Below are 26,740 nucleotides of genomic sequence, written 5' to 3'. Positions count from 1 at the left end.
TACGATCCGACGGCGTAAGAGACTTACGCCTGTTGGATCTAATGGATATCTATGCGTAACTGATTCTAAGAATCAGTCGCATAGATACGACTGGCCAGATTAGGACTTACGACGGCGTACATGGCGCTGCGCCGTCGTAAGTCCTTTGAGAATCTGGGCCTTAGTTTTCAAAAATTGCAGTACGTTTTCAAGCTGGCCAACTCCATCAACTTTATCCCTCCCGGTCCAGTCCATACTCTACCCTGCAGATTAAAAAAAAAAAAAAACTTACTTCATAAATAGTGTATTCTAATGCAGTGGCGGCTGGTGCTCAAAATTTTTAGGGGGGCACAAACAATATGAAGCATAGCCACTGTGCCATTAAACGCAGCCACTGTGCCATCAAACGCTGCCACTGTGCCCATCAAACGCAGCCACTGTGCCATCAAACGCAGCCATTGTGCCCATCAAACTCTGCCACTGTGCCATCAAATGCAGCCACTTTGCTATCAAACGCTGCCACTGTGCCATAGAATGCAGCCACTGTGCCATCAAAAGCAGCCACGGTGCCATCAAACGCAGCCACTGTACCCATAAATTGGCACTACCAGTTTGCCCATCAATTGCTGAAACTGTGCCCATAAGTTGCTGCTACTGTGCCCCATAAGATGCTGACAGTGTGCCCATCAATTGCCGCTGCTATGCCCCATCAGATGCTGCCAGTGTGCCCCATCAGATGCCAACAGTGTGCCCCATCAGATGCCTCCATTGTGTCCCATCAGATGCTGCCCGAACTTACCTGTTTCGGAGCGGGTCAGCGGCGGTCTGCTGCACGTCCTCCTTGTCTTCTTCTGTCCTCTCTCAGACATACAATCACAGCGCCTGACGTTTCAGCCAATCAGGTGACCGGTAACAGACCCAGCAAAACCTGATTCAGTGGAAACAGCGGATTCGTTCGCTTTGCTAACACACAGCTGAGTAAACAGCGAATGCCCAGCATGGCGCCCACTGTTCAAATTTTTGGGCGCCTATTAGAGGCTTCAGCTCTAATCAGGTGCTTCCATATAACACCGCTGCCGCTGTAATTCATGTGCCAGGCGCCGGACACCTGAATAGGGGGTGTCAGCAGCGATCGTAGATAAATTCATGCATGAATCTATCTATGGTCATTAGAGTGGTGCAGGAGAGTGGGGGCGGCGCTCCTTCGCCCTTTATGGACGCACCACCACTGCTCTAGTGCCCGGTACACACAATGAGATTATCGGACAAATGATTGTCTGTTTTTTTTATGCATGATAATCTCAGATCAAAATGAATGACTTTATTAAAGTCATGAAAATTCTCGTACAACTGAATAACAATTCGGAAGTGATGTCATGTGTTGTAATGCATTTGTATTGCATTTTCAATTGACAGCTGTACTGATTAAATGAAAATCGTACGATCTGGCATCATACAAATTTTTTTTGTGCAGGTCCGATCAAATAATATCAGATGAACTGTCTTGATCGGCTCTCGAAAGCTCTGTACTAACGATCAGATTATGGTCCGATCGCTCCAAAATCCGAAATGTAGATTGGGCATTAGCCTATATGCACACCTGTGATTAAGGCCAGTGCAAATTGTAACGGCAAGAATCTTTTGTTTAAAGCTACGGAATAGAGCGGCTAGATGCAGCCGCTGGCCCAGTTTACTATATTTACAGATCGCCGGTGACCGCAGCTATTCGTGGCTTCCGCACAGCCAGCAATTTCCTGCAGTGATCGTGGGTGCATGTACTTTGTGTGCATCCAGCCTCGATCCCCCGCAAATAATCCTTGACTACACGAACAGCCAGGTAGAGCTGCGCAGCTATCTGCTCACAGCTGTCATACAGCAGCAGGAATCAGAAAATTCCTGCCTCTGGGATTGTCACCCTGGCTAGACAACAGTGCGAATGTGGCCTAAGACAGATGCTACCCTGCTAGGAAAGGGCATGGCCCTCCTTTTAGCTATTCAACAGGCTGCATAATCAAATCTCCCTGCTATTCTGCTATAGTTTACATCAGTAGTTGTTTTTTGAACCCCTGTAGATTGCTGTTCTGCTTGTAGCCCTTCATCTGCTTGCTGCAACAAGTAAATGAAATATGAATAGAATATTCATGTGCAATATGCCCTATTTATCAGATTTAAAAAATGTGTAACAGTTTTTTTTTTTTCAATAAAATGTTTATTGAGAGAATAAAATATGTACAAAGACCAGAAAGACTTGTTGACAACATTTCCAGTAGTACAAAAAAAATGCCAATAAATAATGTTACGAAATCAGAACAATTATACACAATGCTCATAAGTAATAATAGGATATATATATATATATATATATATATATATATATATATATATATATATATATATATATATTAAAGAAGTACTCAGGACTGGGTGGGGGAGTGTTAACGGGACAAGAGCCCTGGGTTCAGCAATTCACTGGAATTGCACAGGTGGACTGCAGTAGTAACACAGGGGTGTGCTGAATATAGTATGTCTGGGGAAAAACATCCCTCTTTATCAAAGGGGATTCCACCTATTTGTAAATTAGTCACATACAGTATTTTAAGTCAATGGCTTTTTGCTTCTCTGGTATTGGCCTGTTGGTTTTTATATTAGGTGACTCTAGGGTGAGATTGAAAATGGATTGACAGTGGCATTTAAATATGTTGGATATAAGGAAATAAGCAGACTTATTCATCCAACCTTAAAACATAATCCGATTTTTTCTTTTTTTTTTTTTAAATGTAGTGTCTGTGTGACTTCTAAAAAGTTTTGGCAGGCGCAACTGTTTTAGCAAGTGGTGTATATTCATTTATACTAGAAATGTCATTACTGAGACTTTTTTCCATGTTTATAACATTTGCAGCGTCTCAGCAGACTCCGTTCAATTCATTTAAAACATCTGCTTCAAATGTACCTCAGCAGTGTAAACATGAGCTACCAGGACCAAAGGGACCACAGACAAGAACATCTCTTGGTCCCATATGCTGACAGCCAATTGAAATTTTACTTAATTCAAATTAAGTTGACAGCAGTAGCCTAACAAAGTTAATAGCATACACATTGCTGCATATAATATGTTTGCAAATGGCTGTAGCGCGCAGTGCTGGCTTAAAGCACACCTGACGTGTAAAAAATATATATATGATAACTACGGCTGCTGATATCCTTCTAAATAAATGCTGGTTGCCTGACTGTATCTGGTACCAATAATAGGTCCCAGACCTGGAACATCCATGCCATAAATAAATGTAGCATCCCTTGACCTCCAGAGGCCTGATAGTGACCCAAAGAGTCAGGGGGGGGGGCTGATATTTCTCCTCAGGGTGCAAGTTACTAGGAATGGTGGGTGTAGTGCAAGGTGGAAAGATGGGCTCCTGTCACTTTTAAAACTGAGAGTTAAACAAAGAGAGTTTTATTTCTCTTAACTGGAACAATGGGAGAGAGGGGTAGGACACAGGACACTCTTAGGCCCCGTACACACGTCCGAGAAACTTGACGGGCAAAACACATCATTTCGAGTTCCTTGTGAAGCCGCCGAGGATCTCGGCGAGCCGAAATTTCCCATTGAACAACGAGGAAATAGAGAACATGTTCTCTATTTGGCCCGACGAGATCCTCGTCGGCTTCCTCGGCCAAAAGTGTACACACGACCGGGTTTCTCGGCAGAATACAGCTCCGATCGAGTTTCTGGCTGAATTCTGCCGAGGAACTTGGTCGTGTGTATGGGGCCTCAGGCAAATGCAATAACAACTTGGCATACCCCCTGAACAGGGGTCAAGTCCTGGGGAAAAAAGTGTGGGAACTCCCAGCCAAGATCCACTCCCCCACCAAAAAAAAAAAATGATACGCTCATATGCATAATTACTAAACCGCATGTTTTTTTTCCGATCCACTGTACCTTAGTAATCCTTTGTGTTACTGGCTGCTTCCTGTACTGTATATGGATTCATTGGGTAGTGTGCGGATATTGCGTCACTTCCTCGATGCAGCAATGTCTTTTGTCATTGTTCCCAGGAGACATTGCAGAGGTCTGATGCGAGTTATCGTGGGATTTAGAAAGAAGCAAGTTCTTTCTAAATCCCGCGATAACTCGAGCTAGGCATCGCCGCTTAGTGAATAATTGGCTCGGGTGGCTCAGCTGCTCTCGGCTGCTCTAGTCCTGCAAAGGGAACTGAGTTCCTGCTGTGAAAAAAGTGCAGGAACTCCGTTCCCAAGCGTTCCCGCAGGACTTGAGCTCTGCCCCTGGACAAAAATAGAACTAGGCAGACAGCAATACAGAAAAGGGCCTTTAAGCTGAATGCAGCAATCTGTATCTTATAGCAACTGCTGTCTCCTATAGCAACAACTTTACTCACAGTATCCCACTGTAGATCCTCAAGCTTAGCTCACAGCAACCTGCTGGACTCTTCAAGCTTCATTCACAGCTACCTGCTGGTTCCCTCAAGCTTAGCTCACAGCTACCTCCTGTATTCTTCAAGCTTCACCCACAGCTACCCGCTGGGTTCTTTGGACTCACAGCTACCCACTGGATCCCTCAAGCTTTATTCATAGCTACCCGCTGTACTTTTCTTCAAGCTATACTTACAGCTACCCGCTGTACTCCTTAGGTGAGTTGTCTCTTGAAGCTTTCCCAGCTACTTCACCGTCCCTGGCTGATGAAAAGTCTCATCTGGTACTCCTTCAAAACTCCATCCCATGTACCTTTGTCTCCGGGAACAAGAGTGGTTGACCCTCTGCCAACTTCTTCTCCCAAGCAACGATCAGGCTGCCTTCAAGCCAAGCTTCTTTACACGTGGCCTTCAGGCCTACACCTCGAGGTAGGAACAGACGATCTGTCTATCCTTCCCTGACAGGCGGGGATCTAACTGTTTACATTGATAGATCTTCGATCTGTCCCTCTCAAGAGCGATCGCAGGTGGCTCGTGGACATCGCGGCCACGTGTATCGGCTCCGGCGTCGTTCCATGGGCCCCCTAGTGGTCTTAAAGCGACCGACGTACCATGTCAGTGATTTGGCCAGGAGAGCCAACCTGCTGCAGTATAACTGGTTAAGTAGTTAATCACACATAAGACTGCTTCATACATAAATATCAGATTATTAATATAACAATCACAAAAGTCAACTGTGGATGAGGATGTTCAATGTTCTACAACCGGCTATAGATGTTTGCACAGACATTCATTACTGCTCCTTCTCATCGAGATCACTGTTGGGACTGCCTGTTTGACACTCTAAATGGCTACTGTGGTATTACATTAATGTTGTAGTTCTGTGAAATTTACACATTTACAGCTGACAAGCAATTCTACAAGTGGATTTGAAAATCAATCAATACCTACGGATTATGCCCTCTCGCAGTAATGATGTGTTGCTGATACATCTGGGAGCAAATTGTATATTTCAAGACATCGAGCAAAGTACTTATGGAAGATTGACATGCTTGTATGTTTGAGGATAAGGCTACATACAACACAAGTGCAGAGAAGGGCAATCAAACTGATACGAGACATCGAGAAGCTTTGTAATGAAGATTAGCTGAACTGAATTCATTCTCTCTTAAGAAGATGAGACTAAGGGGGGGGGGTTAGGGAGTATGATCAACATGTATAAATACATAAGTGGTCTATATTGTAAACTTGGTATTGAGTCATTCAGTTGAAGGTCATTACAGAGGGCAAAGGGGCATTTTCATGTCTGGAGGAAAAAGAGATTGAATCCACATATATTGAAAGGCTTCTTCACAAGAAGACATTTGAAAATGTAGAAAAGACTCCAGGAACTAGTTTGTACCAGCTTAGTAGATTGGATGTATTCCTGAATTCACAAAACACAACTGGATACCAATATTTATAGGTAATAACACCAAAGATTGTTGATCCAGGGAACATCTCATTGCCTCCTATGGATCAGGAAGCAATTTATTTTTCTCCCGCTGGAGCAAATTAGACCATGGATTATAGGAAGTTTTTTTTTGCCTTCCTTTGGATCAGCTGTAGGAATAGGATTCTGTAGATGGAGGTTTCTATTTATTTATTCTATTTTGTTTTATTCTGTTGAACTAGATGGACTTTTGTTTTCTTTTTGACCTCACTAACCTTGTATCCATGTTTAAAGGGGTTGTAAAGTGTAACGGGATGGCCCGTGATAGCCAGAGACTTTTCAAGCATGTGGGGTACTCCTGTGCCAGCTTCACTAATGACTCTTGGGTCTAGGGTCATCCTGAGATGCCTGAGAAATTATATCTCGGATTACATGAGATAGGACAGTAATGATAATTCATGTATTTCAGGATATCTTGAAATATTACAGGTGGTTAATTCTGACCCCAACAGGTCAATAGCAGAGTGACTCATTAATGTGTGGACACAGACTGTTGAGGTGCTAATTAAGTCTACCTGGCTGTAGTGATAAAAGCTTGCTGTGTTTGCATTCTATTGTCTATTGTGTTAATTAAGTCTGGCTCCTAAGATATTTCATTATGCTAACTAACACTGTATTGTGTGAAAGTTCTATTGATGCTAATATGTGTTGTGAGTTAACACACTCTAAAAGTCATGATGTCTGCCATGTCAGCTATAGTAATTGATTCATGTAGAGTCAGTGCCAGAAAGTCTTTCTAAGATGTGGATTGAGGGGGACTCGTTAAGCACCCATTGTGTGATGTTGTGGGTGGAGTGAGTCATTGTCCAGATTTGGTTTCTAACTGTATATAACCAGCTGAGTTTACCATTAAAGTGTTCATACGTTTGGAACCAGAGAACAGAGCTGTGTCTCTCGTTATTCTGGGGAATGGAATGGGTCGTGTCTGCTGGATTGTGGAGTGTCGGATAAGCTGTCTTGGGTTGGTGGAATGGAATATTGTAAACAGTGTTAACCCCTGACCGTTACATAAAGGTACCATTTATTTTCCCTAAATAGCTTCCTTTACCTTAGTGCAGTCCTCCTTCACTTACCCCATTCTTCGTTTTTGCTTTTAAATGTCCTTATTTCTTCTGAGAAATCCTCACTTCCCGTTCTTCTGTCTGTAATGTAAGGCTTTCTCCCTGGTGTGGAGTGTCGTGATCGCTCCTTCCCTTGGACTACAGGAGAGTCCAAGGGAGGGAGCTTCCTCTTTTAAACTCTTGTCAGTACGTTGAAACCTCACTACGTTCGTGTTTGTTGCCGAAAAAGTCCAAGCGTGTGTATGCTATGGGTGTGACCGGACAACTCCCTTCGGACAAAAATCCAAGGGAAAGTTTGTTTGATGTCCGATCGTGTGTACGAGGCTTAACTCTATCCAAAAAGTGCTGCCTTTTGTTTTCATATTTCCATATTTCATATTCTACTATAACTTTTCTTGTTTAATGTTAAACCTGTTTAATTACACTAGGGCTGGCCAATTTGCTGACTTTTTGTAGCGGAACCCAACAGCAGTTCACCAAAATTTATTTTTCTGTTTCAAAGATTTTATTGTGTTTTTCAACAGAAATACTTAACAGCAATAGTGACTACACAAAACTTTCTACAAAATGTTCATAAATACAAAACGAGTAGGTAAAACAGAAGTTATAGGGAGATACAAACATGAAAAAAGGTGAAGATTTCATCAGGAAACAATATGTGAGCGTCACGTGTAGATTCATAAAAGTCGTAAACTTGAATAAGACTCCTAGTTTGGTTATTTCAAAAGATATGGACAGATGAGATTAATAATGAAATCAGGGGGCGTAATGATATTCATAAAACTATATCATGCTATAGTAGGAGTAGATGTGGAAGACTTATGCTGCATACACACGATCGGAATTTCCGATGAAAAAAGTCTGATGGACTTTTTTCATTGGAAATTCCTTTAGTGTGGGCCACCTCAGACTTTTTTTACCAGTCAGTGTTTAGAAATAGAACATATTTAATTTTTTTCTGATGGAAAAAAAACGATAGGAAGTTCCTATCGTCTGTGTGCAACTCCGACAGAGAAAAAACCCACGCATTCTCAGAATCAAGTCGACGCATGCTCGGATGCATTGAACTTTATTTTTCCCAGCTTGTCGTAGTGTTTTACGTCACCGCGTTTTGGACGGTTGCAATTTGGTCTGACAGTGTGTATGCAAGACAGCTTGAACGGAATTCCGATGAAAAATTCCATCTGATTTTAGGCCATCGGAAATTATGATTGTGTGTACGGGGCATAAGAGAATATGGTGTTGATTTACTAAGACTGAAGAGTGCAAAATCTGGAGCAGCTGTGCATGGTGGCCAATCATCTTCTAACTTCAGTTTGTTCAATTAAGCTTTAACAAAAACTGAAAGCTGATTGGTTCATAAGCAGACCTGCACCAGACTTTGCACTTTCCAGTTTTATTAAATCAACCCCTATGTAAGGGTAGGAATAATTTAGCCTTGAATGGATATACAGTAGCAGGGATGATAAAAGAAAAAAGGGCCTATGGGAGAGTCTTAATCCTCGTACACACAATCCGATTGTTGGCCAACTAAGCATCTGATTTTTTGTCCAAAAGGTGGGGGGGGGGTGAGAGGAACTTGTCTTGCATACACAATTGTCGGCCAACAAACACAAACGTAGTGACATACTATGATGAATTTCAGCTCTTGAGTGTCACCCTTTGGGCCCCTTCTGCTAAAGTCGTGTTTGGTGAGCACTGATTCCGAGCATGTGTGTTTGTATTTTTGACTTTTGTGTGATGGGCTTGTAAACTGACCATACGAAAATCAGACAACAGACCATTGTCTGCCGAAAATTTACTAGCCTGCCATCCAAGATTTTTTGGCAGTAAGTTGGACAACTATTGTCTGAAGGAGTGTACTAATGGTCAGATTTTAGGACAACAGTCTGTCAACAGACAATCCCCTGCCAACAATTGGATCATGTGTACGAGGCTTTTCAGGGGTAGGAGGAAATAAAAAAAGGAGGGGGATAGGTGGGGAGGTGGTATAGAAGGAGAGGAGGAAGGGGGTGGGTGGAAGGGTGGTGGCAGAAGGGGGGGACTAGAAATATTGCAAGTTTTATAGATAAGGGTGTTTAATCAAAAGATGGAGGCAGGAAGTGTGTGGTCTGGGGGGTCCCAAATTTTGCCAAATTTAGGAAGGTTGTTCAAACTGCACTGCATCAGTCTGAAAGCAGCCTAATGCCTTGTACATATGATCGGAATTTTCGATGGGATAAAATCCAGTGGGTTTTTTCTGTCAGAATTCCGTTCGAGCTGTCTTGCATACACACTGTTAAACCAAATTCTGACCATCCAAAACTCGGTGACGTAAAACACTACGACAAGCGGAGAAAAATGAAGTTCAATGCTTCCGAGCATATGCGTTGACTTGACGCACACAGACGATCGAAATTCCGATAGGATTTTTATTCCATCGGAAAAAAATAAAACATGTTCTATTTCTGAACTCCAACGGAAAAAAGTCAGATGGGGCCCACACATCGGAATATCCGATGAAAAAATTCTGTCTGACTTTTTTTATCGGAAATTCCGATCGTGTGTACAAGGCATTAGTAAGCATCCTGATCTTACACTAAATTATTTTTTCATATTACTTTATTTAAAGGGGACCTTCAGTCATTTTCTCAATTTTCAATCTATTAAAACTTCTGCCCTTGTTGTTTTAACTTTGGATAGTAAAACATTTTTTTCTGCCGGTAAATACCTTATACAGCCCACTTCCTGTTTCTTGTTTGGAAAAAAAGCCTATGCTTATGATATCATGCACAGCTCTCTCTCTGTCTCGTGAGAGTTTGCCAGGATGGGAGGAAGATGAGTCATAAGAGGGCCAATTAGAGCTGCAGAGCTGGAGGTGTGCCTCTGTGTGTCTGTGTTAATCCAGGAAGTGAACAGGCAGCAGCTTCAACTGCCCACAGTTAAAATGGCTGCAGCCAGACTCAGTGGTGGGAGATTTGTGCAGAATTTTTGGCAAGTACAGAATCACAGTATATATAAAATAATATGCAAAGTGGTTGGAGGGAAGCTTCATATTGGCAAAGATGTTTTCATTACAAATTATGTGAGCAGACTGCAGTTCCTCTTTAAGTAAATAATGAGGACCTGACCTAGAAAAACCAACATTCATTGTAGGATCCAAGGAGAATTCTAATGCCGCGTACACACAATCATTTTTCGGCATGAAAAAAACGTTGTTTTCCAAAAACGTCATTTAAAATGATCGTGCGTGGGCTTTACATAATTTTTCAGGTTCTGAAAAACGACCAAAAAAAATATCGAACATGCTGCATTTTTTAACGTCGTTTTAAACAATGTCGTTTTTCGGGTTGTAAAAAATGATCGTGTGTGGGCTAAAACTATGTAAAAAACCCATGCATGCTCAGAAGCAAGTTATGAGACGGGAGCGCTCGTTCTGGTAAAACTACCGTTCATAATGGAGTAAGCACATTCATCACGCTGTAACAGAAAAAAAAACGCGAATCGTCTTTTACTAACACGGAATCAGCTAAAGCAGCCCAAAGGTGAATGGAACTTCCCCTTTTTTAGTGCCGTTGTACATGTTGTACGTCACCGCGCTTTGTTCATCATTTTTCTTTAAACGATGGTGTGTGGGCAACGTCGTTTTAATGATGAAGTTGGAAAAACGCTGTTTTTTCGACATGCTGAAAAACAACGTTTTTTTTTTCATGCTAAAAAAATGATTGTGTGTACGCGGCATAATTGTTTTCTAGGACAACTGCACATAAATCATTTAACATTGCCACCGTGACCAACCATTTTTATATACCATAAAAACATGTACCCTCAAATGCTGGCTAAAACTCAACTCAATTTTCTCGTTAAATCGCTCGACTTACCTTTGTGACGATGCAACCCATTCATGTCAGAGAATTCAATATGATTCTCATCGGCCCAGTAGATCCGCTTGTTGACATAATCTATCGTCAGGGCTGTCGGCCTAGAAATCATCGTTTCTATGACAACGCTTTGGTTGGTTCCATCCATCCCAACACGCCCCACGTGTGGATATTCACAGCAGTCTATCCAGTACAGATACCTAGGCAGAATTAATAAACACAGCCATGTTTACACAAGTATTGCATTCTACGCGAAGCACACAGCACGCACCTACTAGTAGGAAGCAGAATCTGAAATTCCCATCTAACCAGCAGGCTCCATTCACAATATGGTTAAAGATTATTTGTGAAGATATTTTGAGAGTTCAGAATTATTTAGCACACAAACATACACATTTAAAAATATGCAAAAAAAAGGGGATCTGCTACTTCTATATGGTATATACTTAATTTCAATATTTTTATGGAAAGATTACAGGTATATGCATTGGTACATTGCTTAATAAGGTATATACTTTAACCACTTCAGCCCCAGCCCATTTCGCTGGCCAAAGACCAGAGCACTTTTTGCGATTCGGCACTGCGTCGATTTAACTGACAATTGAGCGGTCATGCGATATTGCTCCCGAACAAAATTGACGTCCTTTATATCCCACAAATAGAGCTTTCTTTTGGTGGTATTTGATCACCTCTGCGTTATAAACAAAAATAGAGCGACAATTTTGAAAAAAAATGCAATATTGTTTACTTTTTGCTATAATAAATATCCCCAAAAAATCTATAATTTTTTTTTTCACACAATTTAGGCCGATATGTATTCTTCTACATATTATTGGTAAAACAAATCGCAATAAGCGTATATTGATTGGTTTGCGCAAAAGTTATAGGGCCAGATTCACGTACTTGCGCTGCGGCGTAACGTATGTCATTTACGTTACACCGCCGCAAGTTTTAAGCGTAAGTGCTTGATTCACAAAGCACTTGCCTGTAAACTTGCGGGGGCATAACGTAAATCCGTCCGACGCAAGCCCGCCTAATTCAAATGGGGCGTGTACCATTTAAATTAGGCGCGTTCCCACGCCGAACGTTCTGCGCATGCTCCGTTAGGAAATTTCACGCTGTGCTTTGCGCGAAATTACGGCGCCCCGACGTGTTTTTTGAACGTGGCGTGCGTTACGTCCTTTCGTATTCCCGGACGTCTTACGCAAAAAAAAAAAAGTAAATTCGACGCGGGAACGACGGCCATACTTTAACATGGGCTGTCTAATATTACACCACCTAAATAGCAAGTGCAACTTTACAACGGGAAAAAAACAACTATGGATGACGTAAGAGAATGCGACGAACGCGCGTACCTTCGTGGATCGCCGTAAACAGCTAATTTGCATACCCGACGCGGAAAACGACGCAAACTCCACCCAGCGGCCGCCGAAGTATTGCATTCTAAGATCCGAAGGCGTACGAAGCCGTACGCCTGTCGGATCTTAGCCAAATGCCGTCGTATCTTTGTTTGTGAATTACAAATAAAGATACGACGCGGCAAATTTGAAAGTACGCCGGAGTATCAGCAGATACTCCGGCGTACTTTTTCTGTGAATCTGGCCCATAGCGTCTACAAAATAGGGGATAGTTTTGTGGCATTTTTTTACTAGTAATGGTGGCGATCTGCGATTTTTATTGTGACTGCGACCTTATGGCGGACACATTTTTGGGACCATTGTAATTTTTACAGCGATCAGTGCTATAAATATGCACTGGTTACTTTGAAAATGACACTGGCAGTGAAGGGGTTAACCACTAGGTCGGGCTGAAGAGGTTAAGTGTGTCCTAGGGAGTGATTCTAACTGTTAGGGGCATTGCTACGAGTGACACGTCACTGATCGCTGCTCCCGATGAGAGGTGCTCACAGGTGCTGATAAAGGATTGTGCTTGAGAGAGGGAGGTGACAGTGATATACTGCGGTTTAAACATTCTTTCTTTCTTTTCTATTTCCTAAATGTCATAGGCATTGTTGGTTTAGTTTATCTTTTCTTCCTTCCTTGCTTCAAATGGTCTTTATTGTGTAATACACTTCCTTTGTAATGTAAATACCCAAATTTAGCAGATAACTATTAAACGCACTAAACATTTTTACATGATAGATAAGCTGGTCTAATTGTTTTTTTTCCCCTTCTTTTCCTTAGAAGGGCTGATTTTCTATAGGAGTGCAAAGTTCACTAATGCCCCGTACACACGATCGGAAAATTCCGCCAGCAAAAGTCCGATGTGAGCTTTTGAACAGGAATTCCGACTGTGTGTACGCTCCATCGGACTTTTGCTGGCGGAATTTCCGCCAGCAAAAGATTAAGAGCTGGTTCTCAAATTTTCAGACGGAAAAAATTCAGACACATGCTCGGAAACAATTCGACGCATGCTCAAAAGCATTGAACTTAATTTTCTCGTCTTGTCGTAGTGTTGTACTTTACCGCGTTCTTGAGCCAAGCCAAGAATTCCTTCGGAAAAACCATCCAAGGTTTTTCCAATGGAAAATATGATCGTGTGTACGGGGCATTAGGCAACAAACCCTTAGGCCGCGTACACACGATCATTCCATTCGATAAGAATGGTCCGAAGGACCGTTGTCATCGGTTAACCCATGAAGCTGACTGATGGTCTGATGTGCCTACACACCATCGTTAATGAACCGATCGTGTCAGAACGCGGTGGCGTAAAACACAATGACGTGCTGAAAAAAATGAAGTTCAATGCTTCCAAGCATGCGTTGACTTGATTCTGAGCATGCGCAGTTTTTTAACCAATGCTTTTGCATACTAACGATAGGTTTTGACCTATCGGTTAGCCATCCATCGGTTCAATTTCAAAACAAGTTCTCATTTTTTTGACCGAAGGATAACTGACTGATGGGGCCCACACACGATCGTTTTGGACCGATGAAAACGGACCTTCTTTCCGTTTTCATCGGTTTTGACCAATCGTGTGTACGCGGCCTTACTTAACCCAACTACCCAATCGCAAATACGAGGGCTAAAAAAAAAAAAAACACAACAACAAAAAAAAGAACTTTCCTTGCATATGATTGGATGATTGAAGTATATATAATACCAGCAGGCTAGGTGAATGGTCTACTGCTTTAGGTAATCAACCCAACAGTGTCTACAGGAATAAGAAAAAAGTTAATGTTCCAGCGCAATGGATGTTCGGCTTTACAAGCTCAAAAAGCCCATTTTGTTAATCTAAATCTAGATACGTTTACCAATATAGCAAACAGGAACCGTGTGTTAAGGAAAAAGAGCAAGCCCAGTTTGATATTGATGGAAATGGATATTTCACACTCTATGCCCCATGGTGTGGAAGAAGGTTTAAATTGAGTCTGCTGTGCCACTTTCCATTCATGTCCAAATTTGGTTCAGTAAGTGCAGTTCTAAACGCATGATCTGCAGCAGGAAAAGTGGATTATAGGTGACACCTCATTGCCAGGCCATTAACCTCTGCAGCTCCCTGAGCTAAAAACAGACCAGGAGGCGTTCTGAAGGATTTCTATATGTGATCGGCCCGTGCATTAAGGATTACTCTGATAGGAGGCACTAAATATATAAGATTTACAGTTAAGGTAAAGTCATAGCGGTTGATTTACTAAAACTGGAGCATGCAAAAACCAATCAGTTTCCAGGCTTTATTTTTGTCAAAGCTTAAAGCGGAGGTCCACACAAAAATGGGACCTCCGCTTTCCGTCTAAGACAGTTATTTGCACTAGAGTGACCACATTTCCAAACTACCATTCAGGGACACCCTCCCTTCCCAAAAATCAGCTTGTGCTGTAACTAATCGCAGCACAGTGAATGGACACAAGAGGCAGGATTTATGATTTCCCCAATCACAAGCAGGGGGCGGGATTGTGCTCCCCCAGGCATTCCCGGATAGGACAAGTACTGTCAGTGAGTAAAGCGGTGATGTGGCGGCCTTTTTTGAGGGCACCAGATTGGCCCGGGGGGTGGCTGTGTCAGTTTCATTCCGGGACTCTGTATTGTCCTGGAATAAATGTGCCCGGGACAGACCTGCAAAATGCGGGGCTGTCCCGGGCAATCCGGGACACGTGGTCACCCTAATTTGCATCCACTTCCAGGCATAGATAGCCGCATTATCTGTGGGTATCTACGCCACGTCTGGCACCCTCCGCTGTCTTCTGGGAGACAGCAGGGACCACTCAGATCACGTGTGGCTCGCGCATGCACAATGAGGAACCAGGAAGTGAAGCCCCAAGGCTTCACTTCCTGATTCCCTTACTGAAGTTGGCGGTGGCAGCATCTGAGAGCCGAGCGGCAGATCGGCTTTGGGTGCCAACATTGCGGGCGCGCTGGACAGGTAAGCGTCCTTATTTTAAAAGTCAGCAGCTGCAGTATAAAAAATTGTCGGACCTCCGCTTTAATTGAACAGGCTGAAGAAGCTCATTGGCTACTATGCACATCTGCACCAGATTCTGCACTCTCCAGTTTTAGTATATCAACCCTATAATGTCCTGGCATGTGTACTTGGAATTTGTATTTTGATGGTGGGCAGTAGCAGTGCTCTGTGTGTCTTTACACATAAGCAAGGTCTGAAAAAGCAATATGTAAACCAGAAATTCCTCTGGGTAACCCCCAACCTAAATGAGTCCCTAATGTCCATAATGTCTTTTAATATTTCAAAGTGAATAGACACTTATAGGAAATCTATATTATGACCATGAATTACTGTGCATTTACAATATAAGGACGATGATTTGAAAGATGTACTATCTCTGTCAGAAACATTCAATCAACCAGTGCAGGCACATGGACATATTACAGTACATATGTGTGAATACCCAACACTTATGTTGGTGCCCAAAGGGCTGTTTAGAGCTTAGCTCTGCCTGAAGAGATTACTAGGTGGTCTTAAGCCTATTCCTGAAATTGGAGACATGATGGGCATTTCTGTCTTCCTCTTACTGGCTTTGGTTTCCATATAACCTGTTCTTGACCTTTGCCTTTTGATTTTGACCCAGACTGTTAGGTTTGGTTTCACCATTTGCCTGCTGAATCTCTGCTGCCTGCCGGATCCTGACTCCTGACTGCATAAACCACCAACTAAGTCTATCTTCACACCAAATTGGATTTCTGTTGAAAATGTGCACACTTCTGTACAAGAATTACCGATAAGTCCATACCTGCTCTGTGGGTCCAGGGACAGATCTCTCAGGAATTTTATTTTTTTGCTAACTAGGATGGTAGGGTACAAGCCAGTCAGCTTGGACACTTCAATGACCCTCTTCTCTGTGTCAAACCAGTAAAGGTTCTTTCCAATCCAATCCACAGCTAGGGCATTGGGTATGGCTGTGTTATGTACAACCTAGAGGAGAAAAAACAAGAAGAGCATTTTCAGTGTAAGATTAAACACTAGGGAAGGGTTAAATCCCCTGTCAGTTTATTGTTTGCTGTCTCTGTTCCAGTGGAAATATTTTTATTTATTACTTGTCCCAAAGACATAACATGAAGTTAGAAGAAATGTCTACAAAGAGAGTGGGACTCCCCTCTTAGACAGTCACCGGAACACGTGTCCCTATTGGAAATGTTCCTTTAACTCTAGGTTTGGTGAACACTGTAAAATGTTATTTAAAGTGAAATTATAAGTGCACATATACTAATCTATGTTTATCATTGTCTGTATACTGTATATATATATATATATATATATATATATATATATATATATATATATATATATATATATATATATATATATATTAAAAACTATGAATTATTAGCTTAAAAAATAGAACTTACCCACAACCATCTTTATACATATATACATATATATATATATATATATATATATATATATATATATAAAACACATGTGTGTACATTTTTATATATATATATATATATATATATATATATATACACATACAGGGGCAGATCCACATACATCTGCGTGGGCGCAGCGTATGTGAGATACGCTACGCCGCTGTAACTTACTTTTCTTTTCTTTGAATCCTGAAAGAATTCACGCCGTAAGTTATGGCGGCGTATTGTATCTCTCGTGGCGTAAGGGCGCGGTATTCATAGGGGGCGTGTTTCATTTAAATGAAGCGCGTCCCCGCGCCGAACAAACTGCGCATGCCCCGTCCATCAAAACTCCCAGGGTGCATTGCTTCAAATGACGTCGCTAGGACGTCATTGTTTTCGACGTGTAAGTAAATGGCGTCCAGCCCCATTCACAGACGAATTACGCAAACGATGTTAAATTTTCAAAATTATACGCGGGAACGACGGCCATACTTAACATTGAGTACGCCACCAGATAGCAGCTTTAACTACACGCCGGAAAAAGCCAAACGGAAAAAACGTAAAAAAATGTGACGGCCGGTCGTACGTTCGTGGATCGTCGGAAATAGCTAATTTGCATACTCGACGCGGATTACGACGGGAACGCCACCTAGCGGATGCCAAAAAATTGCATCTAAGATCCGAAGGCGTATGAAGACGTACGCCTGTCGGATCTAACCCAGATGCCATCGTATCTTGTTTTGAGGATTCAAAACAAAGATACGACGCGGGAATTTTGAAATTACGCCGGCGTATCAATAGATACGCCGGCGTACTTTCTTTGTAGATCTACCCCACAGTATATATATATATATATATATATATATATATATATATATATATATATATATATATATATATATATATATACATACAGTATATATATCAACAAATATATAAAAAACTATGAATTATTTGCTTAAAAAAATAAAACTGACCGCAACCATTATAGTAGTTATCTTACCTTTACATCACTCCCGTTGATGAACATCCGATTAACGCGACTTCCATTGGATCTGCTGGAATCAATCCAATACACAACCTCTTCTCTGTAATCAAAGTCCATTGCAATTGCATTGTTTAATCCCTGACAAAGAATACAATCATTCTGATAATGTTGTTAAGCTGCCAATTACTGGAAGGGCACAGTCATACAGATAGAACATGATAAGGAGCAGATATTACACAGCACGAACGGACACATCCAAGGTCAATGGAATAAAATTAGGTCTTTACAATGTTACGCATTTTTACATTAATCATTCTGAAAGAACATTTTAGTAAGGACTTTTTTTTAAATATTACTACTATAATTATTTCCAGCTATGCAATTTTCTGGTACAGTAATTAATATGAGTTGTACTAAAATAATACTAAATCTATAAAGGGAGTTAGTCAACTGAGTTTGACTATCAACAGACATAGGATAGTGCTCTTAAGAAATGTCATATTTCAGGTCATAGCTAAGAAATGTTCAATTGTTTTATTTTCCAAAGAGATCCTTGCAACACACAGCTGTTTCCATATCCACTGTAAAAGTGTAAATGTGTAGCTATTTTACGCAATCCTTTAATAATCTAATAATCACGTACAATGGAAACATAATTTTAATAAGGTGGCACCACTGCACCTGTATTCCATTAGAACAACTTTTTAGCTTATAATACAGCACTATATTAAGCCTGTGGACAGTCTAACCCACCCATTTTCAACCAGGGTTCCATGGAGCCCCAGAAGTCCTTCAGAGGTTACTAGAGGTTCCTTGAACACTGAGCAATTTTTGCCTCTCAGATAAGTAACCACTGGCACATTATCTTTTAGCTATTTTTAAGGCTGCGTACACACCATCGGACCAAACCAATGAAAACGGATCGAAGTTCAGTTTCATCGGTCCAAATCGTCCTTGTGTACGGCCCATCGGTCTTTTGTCATTCGGAAAAAAATATGAGAACTTGCTTTAATATCGAACGGATGGACCGCTGAACGATAGGTCCAAAGCGATGGTTAGTACACAAAAGCATCGGTTCAAAACCCGCGCATGCTCAGAATCAAGTCGACGCATGCTTGGAAGCATTGAACTTCGTTTTTTTTTCTGCACGTCGTGTGTTTTACGTCACCGCGTTCTGACCTGATCGGTTTTTGGAACAATGGTGTGTACGCACATCAGACCATCAGTCTGCTTCAGCGGTGAACCGATGAAAACGGTCCTTCGGACCATTCTCATCGGATGGATCGACTGTGTGTACGCGGCCTAAGGGGATAATTATTTCCTCTGACTTTGAATTAAGGGGCATTCTTCCCACTGACTGCCAATTAATGGACATTATCCCCAATGATGAGCAATTAAGGGATATTCTCCCCACTGATTACCAATTAATGGAAAATCCCCCCCCCCCTCCACTGAGCACCAACTAAGGGTCATTCTACCCACTGAGCACCAAGTAAGAGAAATTCTCCCCACTGACCACCAATTAAGGGGCATTCTCTCCACTGACTGCCAATTAAGGGGCAAACCCCCCACTGACCACAAATTAAGGGACATTCTCCCAAAAGACCACCAATTAAGGGATATTCTACCCACTGATCACCAATTAGGAGACATTCTCCCCAATGACCACCAATTAGGAGACATTCTCCCCAATGACCACCAATTAGGAGACATTCTCCCCAATGACCACCAATTAGGAGACATTCTCCATAATGACCACCAATTAGGAGACATTCTCCCCACAGACCACCAATTAAGGGGAATTTTCCCCCTGACCACCACTTAAGGGACATTCTCCACATTGACCACTAATTAAGGGATCTTCTCCCCGAAGACCACCAATTAAGGGAAATTCTCCCCCTGACCACCAATTAAGGGAAATTCTCCCAAAATGACCACCAATCAAGCTGTTAAAAATGCTTCTTAACGCAAACGCGCAAACAAGCATAAATGCGGCATTTAAGTGGCAGCAAAATGGACATTTTTAAACGTTGGTTACTAGCTATCAAGTCCCAGCGTTCAGGAGAGGTTTTCAAATGTCCTGTGTACATGAGGCCTTAAAGTGTATACAGTACAGACCAAAAGTTTGGACACACCTTCTCATTCACAGAGTTTTCTTTATTTTCATGACTATGAAAATTGTAGATTCACACTGAAGGCATCAAAACTATGAATTAACACATGTGGAATTATACATAACAAAAAAGTGTGAAAATATATTTCATATTCTAGGTTCTTCAAAGTAGCCACCTTTTGCTTTGATTACTGCTTGGCACACACCTGGCGCAGCACCCCATCACTCTCCTTCTTGGTCAAATAGCCCTTACACAGCCTGGAGGTGTGTTTGGGGTCATTGTCCTGTTGAAAAATAAATGATGGTCCAACTAAACGCAAACTGGATGGAATAGCATGCCGCTGCAAGATGCTGTGGTAGCCATACTGGTTCAGTATGCCTTCAATTTTTTGTTATGTATAATTCCACATGTGTTAATTCATAGTTTTGATGCCTTCAGTGTGAATCTACAATTTTCATAGTCATAAAAATAAAGAAAACTCTTTGAATAAGAAGGTGTGTCCAAACTTTTGGTCTGTACTGTACATAGGCCAAAACTTTTTTTTTTTTTATGTTTTTATGGTGGGTTAAAACTATTGTCTTTTTTTTGTCTGTGCCTCCTTTGGGAAAGTTCTTTTCACTTCCTGAGCCACAAAAGCCACAGGAAGTGAAAGGAAATTTCTAAGAAAGGCAACTGTCTGTCGCAATAATGGTCACTGGACAAACGGGTGGCAAATACAGACAGCAATACAAATTAGAGAGAAAACTCTTCCCCATTGTATGTAAAACAAAAAAATAAATAAATATAATTAAAAAATAAAAGCTTTTACTTTTACACATAAATGTTTTTTAAAACAAGTCATATTTCCAAAGATGCCTTTTACTGCTCTAATGCATTTTTTTTAAAGCTGAACTCCAGACAGATATACAAGACAAAAAATAATTACAGCTATGTAAAATCATGAATACATCATTTAATGTATTTTGTAATTTCAAGTAGTGTAAGTTCTTCAATTTGACCTAATATCAGCCCCGTAAAGTCTCTGTACAGCAGGACTTGAATGTGAGAAGAAGAAGCAGCACAAGGAGCCAATCAGTTCATGTGCTGATAAAGAAGAGCAGAGTGACAGAGAGATGAGTTCATCATTGTGCTGCTTCTAGTTTCACTGTATAATCATAAGCTGGGGCGGTTCCAGGATGACTTTGACTAAGAGGAAGTAGATTGAATGATGTTGACCATAAAGCTGAGGGCATCTAGTGGCAGAAAACAAGAATTGCAGGGATATCTCTAGACTAAAGCTGAATATAGCAGCTTGTTGTTTTGTTATTTTAATTTATCATAGGCTGTTCATTTTCATCTTGTTAATTTTAGGCAGAGTTCTTCTTTAAAGGACCCCCTAGTGCAAGACTGGTAGTGTAAATGGAGCAAAAGAAAACCTTCAATACAATAAAGCAGCATGGAAATGCTTTTGCGGTGGTAAAATGATATGATGTACACTGTGAAACCTCTAACCTGCTTCAGCATTGTGTAATTGGATCCATCTGTGCTCATTCTTCTTATTTCATGGTGGTCAGCCAGGAGGAGGAAGGGTTCGTCCGCTAAACTCAAACACAATGTTACATTTCGCTTTAGCCATTGCACAAAACACATGCAGGAATCACAATAGATATCTCTCAAGTTTCAAGTTTCATGTCAAGGTTACCTCTTTCCTTAAAAAGATTTGTTGAAATGTGCCTTTGAACTTTGAAAAGTTGACTATTTTAGAAAGAGTCTATTCCCTAGCACAACCCCCCTTCTTCTTTTATTATTTTTTTTTATTTATTTATTTTTTATTTATTTTTTTTAAAGTGTATTTTGTGCGTGTACTCGAGAGAGGAGCCGGACTGCAGGAGTTGGGAGTAGGCAGGCCTCCCCCAGAGGCAATCTGCCACCTTTCTCCATGCCCCGGGCCCGCCCTACCTGCTCCGCTTTGAAGCCCAACGGGGCAGAGGGACTCCCTATAAGGGAGTGAGAGGATTTGCCTGCTCAACCAGCCCCGTTAGTCCTTCGCCTCTCTTTTTAGAGACCGCGTGGTCAAAGTGTGTGCATGTTAACCCAATTTCGAGTGCGTGTAAGTGTGGTGTTTTTTTTTGGTCATACATTGTTTTGGTGCCTTTACCTGCTAGCTATACGTCGGCTCTAGCGCAGGCCACTAGGCCCGACTCCCGACTCTGCCACTGAACACACGCGATCGCTCGTTACAGAATGAGGACCGGGAGCTGTGTGTGTAAACACACAGCTCCCGGTCCTGTCAGGGAGAGAAATGCTGATCTTCTGTTCATACAATGTATGAACAGAAGATCAGTCATTTTCCCATGTCAGTTGACCTCCCCTACAGTTAGAACACACCCACGGAACATACTTAACCCCTTCCCTGCCAGTGGCATCTTTATAGTAATCCAATGCATTTTTATAGCACTGATCGCTATAAAAATGCCAATGGTCCCAAAAATGTGTCAAAAGTGTCTGAAGTGTTGATCGCTGCCATTACTAGTAAAAAAAAAATATTAATAAAAATGCCATAAAAATACCCCCCTATTTTGTAAACGCTATAACTTTTGCGCAAAGCAATCAATAAACGCTTATTGCGGGTTTTTTTCTTACGAAAAATAGGTAGAAGAATACGTATCGGCCTAAACTGAGGAAAAACATTTTTTTTATATATTTTTGGGGGATATTTATTATAGCAAAAAGTAAAAAATATTAATTGTTTTCAAAATTGTCGCTCTATTTTTGTTTATAGCGCAAAAACTAAAAACCGCAGAGGTGATCAAATACCACCAAAGAAAGCTCTAATTGTGGTGGAAAAAAGACGACAATTTTGTTTGGGAGCCACGTCGCACTTGTCAGTTAAAGAGACGCAGTGCCGAATCGCAAAAAGTGCTCTGGTCTTTGACCAGCAATATGGTCCGGGGGTTAAGTGGTTAAAGTCTCATTGTCTCTTTCAAAATTCATGCATACAAAATGATCAATGTATAATAATTCCAAAATACTCTCACTTTAAATTATCTTTTTTCTATTCGGCTGCTGATGTTCACCAGGCAACCATGAATTGGTCCTTATGTTAAACGTTTCTACTCTATTCACAGTGTTGTCCTAAATCATATTCATTTTTTTATTTCAACAAAGAAATGTGCAATATAAAAATAAAAATAAAATATGCAGAAAATAAAGTGTACCATCATACAATAATGCTGTTAAAATCCAAATAATAAATGTCCATATGTGAAATTGTCGTCATACAGTACATCAAAAAGTATATTAAAGTGCTTCCTTTGAAGACACCTGATTGGCTGGTGAAGCGTTGTCACCGCTGAGAGAGCTGACATCTTCCCCAGGACTTTCTTCTGGGTTTCACGTGCTCCGGCTGTCGGAGACGTAATGATGTCACTTCCGTGCATGTACGTGGGAGCCCTCAGTCCTGGAATGAAGCTGTGAAGGTTTGGCAAGGTATGCTGGACCTTCAGAGCACATGTGCTGGTGTCACCAGCTGCCTCCAGGGTGAATATCTCCTGTATGGTGTATGTCTAGGAGATATTCATTTTACCTACATGTAAGACTTACGGTATTATAGGCCTTATTATAGGCTTACCTGTAGGTAAAAATCACAAAGTGAGGTTTACTACCACTTTCAATGGCATTTTACTAAAGGAACAATGTAGCTGGAGACAACTGCGACAACTGCAAACATCTGACCATTGCACTTTTATGAGCGTGTTAGACATTCCAAAACCAGCTTCGGTATAAAGGTGAGTATTGCAGCCTGCACTTTTTTTTTAACTAAGACAAGGGAATAATTTTGTTAAATAAAACTTCATGCTGTATTAGTTGTAAGCCAGCATTTTTTATTCCATCTGTTCATTGAAATGCATGTCAGATCAGCTGGACCTCAAGAGCATAAATCATCTCCAGGGGCTCTGCTTAGACACACTACATCAAAAGTAGCACATGCGTAACATTTTGAGTTTTCATTCCACCATTCATCAGCTGAATCTGTAAAATCTGATGTATGCCTATGATCCTAGCCCCCTACAGAGCTAACTGAATTGTAGGTCTTTTTCCTAATTAGATAGCAGCCTCCATTTAAATGACTTCTCCACCCAAAACGGTTGCAATATGAGATCATGGCTTTGATGGAAATTACTGCATTTTACTTCAAGTGGCTTTAAATTCAAATGACTAAAATCTTACATGATTTTTAAACATGTTAACGGCATTTTAAAATGTATTTTCAGTATTTTGATGTTTGCAACTTTCTTTAAAAGAATGTTTGGTGGTCCTGCCATACAAGCTCTGTCAGATGTGCCTTTGGTGGGGACCTCTAACAGCCGAGCTACGCATTAGAGATAATATACTAAAGGAAAATCGACTGTTTACTTTGCAAAGGGAGTTGCACTTTGCAAGGTCATTTTCTCCAGAACTTATTGAATGAGGTAAAGATCTGTTGATTTCTATCATCCAAAGCAAAATATATATATATATATATATATATATATATATATATATATATATTTTATTTTATTTTCCTTGCGTGTGATTGTATGATGGAAGTTAGCAGAGCTTCACCTCCTTTCACTCTGGAGAAAATCCCCATGCAATGTGCTATTTCCCTTGCAAATTGAACAATCTATTTACCTTAATAAAATATTTTCCCATCCAAACTAATATTAGGCTGCAAGCACACCTGTGCACAGTATGTAAACTGCCCTTAGAAAACCAACCCCATTGTGTCAGGCATAGACTAACCCCGCCACTGTCTGGAAGCCAGTCTAGAGCAATGATGTGCTGCCAATGAAGTGCATTGAAGTGATTGGAACTCTAAAAAAATGAAAAAAAGATCATGTTTCTTTAAAGCAGGATATACAGCATAGTGCTTGTGTGGTATCATTTGTCCCACTCTATGCTGTAAAAAACCTGGTTGATCCTGTCTGTTCCTGTGTCCCCCTTAGTGTGCTGACCATACTAATCCATGATACTGTGTTCAGTTTACATGCCTCCATCAGCCCGCAGTCTCTCCATCTCCCCCTCCCTCCCTGACTGTCAGCTCGGGAGTCTATGTGTCAGCCATCTCCTCCCGACACTCATCTCCCACCACCATGGCTATAAAATCACTAAACCTAAATCCTGGAAGCCCCTCTGTTATGGAAAGATATACTGAGGTTGATTTACAAAAGGGAAATCCACTCTGCACTACAAGTGCACTTGAAAGTACACTTGTAAGTGCAGTCGCTGTAGATTGCTGTAGATTTGAGTGGAAGATCTGAAATTAGGGGAAGTTCTGCTGATTGTATCATCCAATCATGTGCAAGCAAAAATGCTGTTTTTAATTTTCCTTGCATGTCCCCCTCCGATCTACAGTGACTGCACTTCCAAGTGAACTTTCAGTACACTTTTAAGTGCACTTGTAGTGAAAAGTGGATTTGCCTTTCGTAAATAACCCCCACTGTGTTTTAAAAAGTATGCAGCACAATATCCTGCCGCTCGCTAACTGTCTGACATTAATGGGGAATCTCAGCTTCTCCCACTGTAGCCCTCGGGGAAGGCTGAGCACCGGGATGTCACGTGAGCGCACAGCGGAGCTCTGAAATTAGTTTTTTCGCTTCATAATTTAAAAACAAACACATATACTGCACGGTATATGCAAAGAGGAGATTCCAGGATTTGTGATTTTTGACTTTACAACCACTTTAAGGAAGTGGATAAAATAGGATGCAGGAGATCAGCAGCCCCTGAGATGGAAAAAAGGTTAAAACAGTAATTTATGGGGGGAAAAAGGCAGTTGTTTATGATAAACAGTGCTGTAGCAAGCAAAATGTTGTTCAGTTAAAGTTTCCGGCCCAGATTTTGAAAGGGCTTACGACGGCGCAACGCAATGTGCGCCGTCGTAAGTCCTAATCTTGGCTGTCGTATCTATGCGACTGATTCATAGAATCAGTTACGCATAGATAACCATTAGATCCGACAGGCGTAAGGCTCTTACGCTGTCGGATCTTAAATGCAATTTTTTTTTCGCCGCTAGGTGTCGCCTCCGTCGTTTTCCTGATGGAGTATGCAAATTAGCAAAATACTCGAATTCCCGAACGTACGACCGGCCGACACAGTGAAGTTACGACGTTTACGTACGATTTGCGACGCGTAAAGTTGCCCCTGCTATATGAGGGGCAACCAATGTTAAGTATGGCCGTCGTTCCCGCATCGAAATTTAAAAATTTACGTCGTTTGCGTAAGTCGTCCGTGAATGGGGCTGGATGACATTTACGTTAACGTCGAAACCAATGACGTCCTTGCGACCTCATTTAGCGCAATGCACGTCGGGAAATTTTAGGGGCGGCGCATGCGCAGTACGTTCGGCGGGAACGCGCCTAATTTAAATGATCCACGCCCCCTACCCGGATCATTTGAATTAGGCGGGCTTGCGCCGGAGGATTTACGCTAGTGCTTTGTGAATCAAGCACTTGCCCGTAAAACTTGCCGCGCCGTAACGTAAATGAGATACGTTACGCCGCCGCTGTTTTACGCCAGTCTACGAGAATCTGGCCCTCCATCTATAATATTGGGTATGAGGCATGGAGAGATCACTTAGAGAGAGGATGAATCAGAATGTTAGTACCCAGACAAAAGTAAAATGTATACTTTGGCTGAACATACATGCTGTCCAAGGTGCTGAACGCCTATTATTGTATGGAGCTGTCCAAGGTGCTGAACGCCTATTATTGTATGGTGCTGTCCAAGGTGCTGAATGCCGTATATGAATGGTGCTGTCCAAGGTGCTGAAATGCCTATTATGTATGATAGCTGTACAAGCTTTTAGTACTGTGCCTGAAAAGTACTATTTCATATATATGGGACCCCAATGTGCAGCCTATGCACCTCCACAGTCTGGTGGGTGCCCCTCTCCCCAACCTTAGCTCAGCAAGACCTAAACAAATATTGGAATGGGTAGCAGAAACCACCTGCTGTGCACGCTCTGGTTTTCCGATGTGCACTGACATTCTAC

General features: G+C 41.5%; 1 protein-coding gene across 1 annotated transcript in view; it reads right to left on the bottom strand.

The window, feature by feature from the left end:
* LRP1B (LDL receptor related protein 1B) overlaps window positions 1-26,740 on the bottom strand; it is a 1,757,966-nt gene that overhangs the window by 210,547 nt on the left and 1,520,679 nt on the right. Inside the window, exons 57-60 of the mRNA XM_040358043.1 lie at window positions 21,217-21,302; window positions 17,627-17,749; window positions 16,002-16,183; window positions 10,817-11,016 (exon numbers count right to left, since the gene is read on the bottom strand). Of these exons, the coding sequence (XP_040213977.1) occupies window positions 10,817-11,016; window positions 16,002-16,183; window positions 17,627-17,749; window positions 21,217-21,302 (591 nt within the window). The remainder of the gene's footprint in view (window positions 1-10,816; window positions 11,017-16,001; window positions 16,184-17,626; window positions 17,750-21,216; window positions 21,303-26,740) is intronic.

This window comes from Rana temporaria, chromosome 6, assembly GCF_905171775.1.
Source record: "Rana temporaria chromosome 6, aRanTem1.1, whole genome shotgun sequence".
In the NCBI taxonomy this organism is placed as follows: domain Eukaryota; kingdom Metazoa; phylum Chordata; class Amphibia; order Anura; family Ranidae; genus Rana; species Rana temporaria.
Note: the sequence above shows the minus strand (reverse complement) of the source record. Positions and strands in the feature narration are given on the sequence as shown.